Source organism: Protomyctophum parallelum (assembly GCF_964188405.1).
Source record: "Protomyctophum parallelum genome assembly, chromosome: 4".
Taxonomy (NCBI): Eukaryota; Metazoa; Chordata; class Actinopteri; order Myctophiformes; family Myctophidae; genus Protomyctophum; species Protomyctophum parallelum.
The window spans coordinates 56,422,250-56,428,786 of record NC_139700.1 but is presented as its reverse complement, the minus strand read 5'-3'; the positions used below and the strand labels follow the sequence as shown (position 1 = coordinate 56,428,786).

The window sequence follows — 6,537 nt, the reverse complement described above, 5'->3', positions numbered from 1 at the left end:
TGTGAACATCCATCAGGGTTTAATGTTACAGTTATAGTTATTACAACATGACAACTCTATGAATGTCTATGTGAACATCCATCAGGGTTTAATGTTACAGTTAGTTATTACACACTAAACCCAAGCGTTTAGGTTATAAACTGTTTTAAACACATATTTGTAACACTTTCTAAACGTGTCACAGTGTTTAGATTATAAACAGAAGAACATGTTTAATCGCCTGTAACACTTTTTAAACACATAAACGTGTTTAGTTTTTACAATCAAAGTCAGTCATATTATAGGTGTTTAGAATTTGAACACTAGGTGTTCTCGTGAGGTGTTTGAGTGAACTCGTGTTCTACTGTATTTTATGACCATTAATAAACATTTGGCATTTTATTATTACACACATGGTGTTTAGGTTTAAACGCGTCACATGTTCCAGGGATTTACAGTGTACAGCATGACAACTATATGAATGTCTATGTGAACATCCATCAGCGTTTAATGTTATGGTAGAACGAAAAACAGCTCGAAAAATGAACCGAAATGAACAAAGTGCCCCCCCCCCCCCCACACACTGTCTGTCTGTCTGTCTGTCTGTCTGTCTGTCTGTCTGTCTGATCTTTGTTGAGAAGAAAAAGACAAGAGAAAGAATTAACGGATCGAATATCCATATCGGGTGGAGCACACACACACACACACACACACACACACACACACACACACACACACACACACACACACACACACACACACACACACACACACGCACACACGCATGCGTGCGCGTGTGCGTGCGTGTGCGTGCGTGCGCGCGTGTGTGCGTGCATGCGTGCGTGTGTGAGCAGGAGGGGAGCTGTCCGTTCAGCACTGCAGTCACCTTGGCGGTGGGCTTTAAGGGCTCTGACAGTCAGTCAGTCAGTCAGCGGCTCACGGAACTGCTGCTGGTCCGCTAATGAGCGTCTCTTCCCGGGCGTGGTGACTGAGGACTCGGACGGGCAGCCTCCCCGGTCCCCCCGCTGCTGTGTGTAGGTGCGTATAATAATACGGAGAGCCTGGAGGACTACAGGCTGTTATACGGAGCTGTTATTCTCTGCGCCGCACGGAGTGGATTCTAACCGTTAAGGAGAATCAATCATCTGTTGTTTCCGATCCTCTCCGTTAAGAACAAACAGCGACCTCGTGGAGTATCTATAATTAAACCCTGCCGTGGATGGATGATGGACGTTGTGACGTGACCGTGACCGTGAACGTGACCGTGACGACGTGACCGTAAAACCTTCCCTTTCTTCTTCTTGTTGTTTTATAGCTGCGTTTTTTTGGGGGATTTCTTTTTTTTCTTTTTAGGGCAGGAGTTGTTCTTTCTCTTGTGGAGGAGGAAGAGGAAGAGGAGGAGGAAGAGGAAGAGGAGGAGATGGTGCTGTTTTTACTGCCTCCATAACAGGTGATCCTGACGGGATGGTTTCAGCATGACAATTAATTAACTCTACCGGTTGCTTCTTTGTTCTTGCACGTTTGGTTTCATCCGCTGTAATATTTCCATAATAATAATAATAATGTAAAATAATAATAATAACAACAATAAATCATGTACATGGTTGCTGGGTGGTTGTGTATATACATTACAATTTAAGCATTGTAATGTTTCAAGTTCACACATTTCAAGTGTCTGACTAATGACACTTGAAATGTCCATTAGTGTCCATTAATTACAATTTAGGCATTTAGCAGACGCTCTTAACCCAGAGAGACTTAATACCTGCAGGCCTTCTATACAGAATCTCCTTAATGATTTAAAGATGGAGTGGCACAATTTTCCAGTTTTTACCATGAGGTGACAGTACTTCATTAGACACCCTGGAGTCTACTGTATGTGTCTATGAGGTGACAGTACTTCATTAGACACCCTGGAGTCTACTGTATGTGTCTATGAGGTGACAATACTTCATTAGACACCCTGGAGTCTACTGTATGTGTCTATGAGGTGACAGTACTTCATTAGACACCCTGGAGTCTACTGTATGTGTCTATGAGGTGACAGTACTTCATTAGACACCCTGGAGTCTACTGTATGTGTCTATGAGGTGACAGTACTTCATTAGACACCCTGGAGTCTACTGTATGTGTCTATGAGGTGACAGTATACTTCATTAGACACCCTGGAGTCTACTGTATGTGTCTATGAGGTGACAGTACTTCATTAGACACCCTGGAGTCTACTGTATGTGTCTATGAGGTGACAGTACTTCATTAGACACCCTGGAGTCTACTGTATGTGTCTATGAGGTGACAGTACTTCATTAGACACCCTGGAGTCTACTGTATGTGTCTATGAGGTGACAGTATACTTCATTAGACACCCTGGAGTCTACTGTATGTGTCTATGAGGTGACAGTACTTCATTAGACACCCTGGAGTCTACTGTATGTGTCTATGAGGTGACAGTACTTCAATAGACACCCTGGAGTCTACTGTATGTGTCTATGAGGTGACAGTACTTCATTAGACACCCTGGAGTCTACTGTATGTGTCTATGAGGTGACAGTACTTCATTAGACACCCTGGAGTCTACTGCATGTGTCTATGAGGTGACAGTACTTCATTAGACACCCTGGAGTCTACTGTATGTGTCTATGAGGTGACAGTACTTCATTAGACACCCTGGAGTCTACTGTATGTGTCTATGAGGTGACAGTACTTCATTAGACACCCTGGAGTCTACTGCATGTGTCTATGAGGTGACAGTACTTCATTAGACACCCTGGAGTCTACTGTATGTGTCTATGAGGTGACAGTACTTCAATAGACACCCTGGAGTCTACTGTATGTGTCTATGAGGTGACAGTACTTCATTAGACACCCTGGAGTCTACTGTATGTGTCTATGAGGTGACAGTACGTCATTAGACACCCTGGAGTCGTTTCTATGTGCAATGGTGTACTAACTTTGTATTTAGGGTTTCTTCCTGGAGGCTGAACCCTTGACGGTCAAACGGGCCAATGAAATAAACAGTGACATAGTGACATCACACTATCAGCCCCTCCCCCTAACCCCTCCCCCTTTATCATACAACTACAGCTGTGGGTGCGGCTTCAGTTCAGGTGGATCACCGCCCATCACCCCCCACCACCAGGCAAACCAGGCATACTTAATGAAATGGTGGGCGTGTCCACATAAAAACATAATTTTAACAAATAATGTACACTTTTTAGAAAAGAATATACCTCCTTATATAACAATAAGACCTGATGATGATGTTTTAGGGTGGGGGAAAAATCACCGCACTCCCTCTTTAACACCTGCAGGCCTTTTGCAGAACGCCCTGCATGAGCCACGACCAACAGACGACTGGCTTCAACCCAGAGGGGCCCAGAGCCGCCAAGAAGCCCCTCCAACACCACCACAAGCCCACCGCGGGCCGGCCCACAGGCCCAGAGGGACCCAGAGGGGCCCAGAGGGACCCAGAGGGACCCAGAGGGACCCAGAGCCGCCAAGAAGCCCCTCCAACACCACCACAAGCCCACCGCGGGCCGGCCCAGAGGGGCCCAGAGGGACCCAGAGGGGCCCAGAGGGACCCAGAGGGACCCAGAGGGACCCAGAGCCGCCAAGAAGCCCCTCCAACACCACCACAAGCCCACCGCGGGCCGGCCCACTGGCCCAGAGGGACCCAGAGGGGCCCAGAGGGGCCCAGAGGGGCCCAGAGGGACCCAGAGGGACCCAGAGCGCCCCAGAGGGACCCAGAGGGGCCCAGACCGGCCCAGAGCGACCAAGAAGCACCTCCAACACCACCACAAGCCCACCGGGGGCCCAGAGCGCCCCAGAGGGACCCAGAGGGGCCCAGAGGGGCCCAGAGGGACCCAGAGGGGCCCAGAGCGCCCCAGAGGGACCCAGAGGGGCCCAGACCGGCCCAGAGCCGCCAAGAAGCACCTCCAACACCACCACAAGCCCACCGGGGGCCCAGAGCGCCCCAGAGCGCCCCAGAGCGGCCCAGAGCGCCCCAGAGCGGCCCAGAGTGGCCCAGAGCGCCCAAGAGCGGCCCAGCACCACCTCCAACACCACCACAAAGCCCAGCGCGGGTCGGCCCCTCGATACGGGCCGGCCCACCGCGGGTACAGACGATGTGTCTTAAGGGGTACGACGTGGTTACGATCTGGAGGACAGTCCAGGCCAGTTGGTGACAAACAACAAACAGGCCGTAACGTTAACTTTTCCCAAACGGACTATATCTCCTTATAAGGAGAGGATAATAACACTATGGGTGTGATGGTGGGCGGCGACAACAACAGCGACAGCTCCACCAATAAGGAGCGGGTGGTGCTCAACGTGGGCGGGTTCAAGCACCAGACGTACCGGGACACGCTGCGCACTCTGCCGGGGACGCGCCTCTCCTGGCTGGCCGAGCCCGACGCCCGGCAGCACTTCGACTGGGACGCCGACGCCAACGAGTTCTTCTTCGACCGACACCCGGGCGTGTTCGCTCACATCCTCAACTACTACCGCACGGGGAAGGTAAGGGTTAACCTCACATGTGTGTGTGTGTGTGTGTGTGTGTGTGTGTGTGTGTGTGTGTGTGTGTGTGTGTGTGTGTGTGTGTGTGTGTTGTCGCTGCCCCCTGGTGATCGCTGATCGGGTCATATGATTGGCTACTAGCCTTTCTGTAAACCTCTTCCTTCCAGTCGCTTTGTAGCAAACAGTATTGTTTTGGAAAACAGCAAAACGCTAAATGGATATATTCTACGCCCTACGCCCTACGCCCTACGCCCTACGGTCTAAGATAAAGTAATTCAGAACTAAGAAGAAGCTGTGAGTCGGCTCGACTGTCAGCACCAGTGACCGCACGGTTCACGGTTCACAGTTTACACCACACTGCAGCAACACTGACCCGTTCAGCGGAGTGGCTGCTGTCTCTGTGCCGTCTGTGAAGAGCCATGAGCCGGGAGGGGCATTAACACCGCCAGAGGGGCATTAACACCGCCAGAGGGGCATTAACACCGCCAGAGGGGCATTAACACCGCCAGAGGGGCATTAACACCGCCAGAGGGGCATTAACACCGCCGGAGGGGCATTAACACCGCCAGAGGGGCATTAACACCGCCAGAGGGGCATTAACACCGCCGGAGGGGCATTAACACCGCCAGAGGGGCATTAACACCGCCAGAGGGGCATTAACACCGCCAGAGGGGCATTAACACCGCCAGAGGGGCATTAACACCGCCAGAGGGGCATTAACACCGCCAGAGGGGCATTAACACCGCCAGAGGGGCATTAACACCGCCAGAGGGGCATTAACACCGCCAGAGGGGCATTAACACCGCCAGAGGGGCATTAACACCGCCGGGTAATCTCCACACTGACTCCAGCTATCGGCTAGACTATCCCAAAACGATGCCCGGGGAACTTTAATTAACCCATTCTGACCTGAGATCAGATTCATACGAGGTTTTCCACTGGACACACACTGGTCTGATGAACCCATTCTGACCCGAGATCAGATTCTAAAAATGTCAGTCGCTCTTCGATTTCTGAAAAATAGCAGACCTACAAGCTCGTATCGCGCCACTCGGTGGCGCGCTATGAGCTTGTAGATCTGCTATTTTTAAATAGCTAAAGCATAACATGATGCTGACACCAAAATGGGTGCCCGGTCAGAATGGGTTAATTAAAAACTATATGCAGTGGCTATAATTGGGTCAAGGGTGTTGCTTTCGTGAGCAATGGTGTACAAGATTGGTAATACATTGGTCAAAGTAACTCATTTTTAGACCATCTGGGGGAAATACATTATTACATACATTTTTGTGTGTGTCCAACACAATTCTAGCCTACCCCAGGTAAATGGGGGTTAACCCATTTTGGGGCGGGAACCCCTTTTGGTGTTAGCATTATGTTATGCTTTAGCTATTGAAAAATAGCAGATCTACAAGCTCATAGCGCTACGAGCTTGTATAGGTCTGCTATTTTTGAAAAAACTTAAAAAATGCGGCACAAATCTTTTGAATTATATATTCTTTCAGAAGACTTGTTTTTATTTTTTATTTTCGACGTCTGGCATAAGAAAGTCTGCTTCTTCTGCTAAATAATGATGATTATACCAGCTCAGTGGCCTTGTGGTTAGAGCGTCCGCCCTGAGACTGGGAGGTCGGGGGTTCGATCCCCGGCCGGGTCATACCAAAGACTCTACAAATGGGAACCAGTGCCTCCCTGCTTGACGCTCAGCATCAAGGGTTGGATTGGGGGGTCAGTCCCTGCTTGGCACTCAGCATCAAGGGTTGGATTGGGGGGTCAGTCCCTGCTTGACACTCAGCATCAAGGGTTGGATTGGGGGGTCAGTCCCTGCTTGGCACTCAGCATCAAGGGTTGGATTGGGGGGGTCAGTCCCTGCTTGACACTCAGCATCAAGGGTTGGATTGGGGGGGGGGGGGGGTCAGTCCCTGCTTGACACTCAGCATCAAGGGTGGATTGGGGGGGTCAGTCCCTGCTTGGCACTCAGCATCAAGGGTTGGATTGGGGGGGGGGGGGGGGGGGGGGGGGGGTCAGTCCCTGCTTGACACT

At 50.5% G+C, this 6,537-nt stretch overlaps 1 protein-coding gene across 1 annotated transcript in view; it reads left to right on the top strand.

Annotated features, from left to right (window-relative positions):
* Nucleotides 1-4,239: 4,239 nt before the first annotated feature.
* The window catches only part of LOC310857293 (voltage-gated potassium channel KCNC1-like), a gene marked incomplete at both ends in the record, with an annotated part of 44,561 nt that continues 42,263 nt past the window's right edge, over nucleotides 4,240-6,537 (top strand). The window contains one exon of the mRNA XM_083762905.1: nucleotides 4,240-4,494. Coding sequence (XP_083619031.1) covers nucleotides 4,240-4,494 — 255 coding nt within the window. The remainder of the gene's footprint in view (nucleotides 4,495-6,537) is intronic.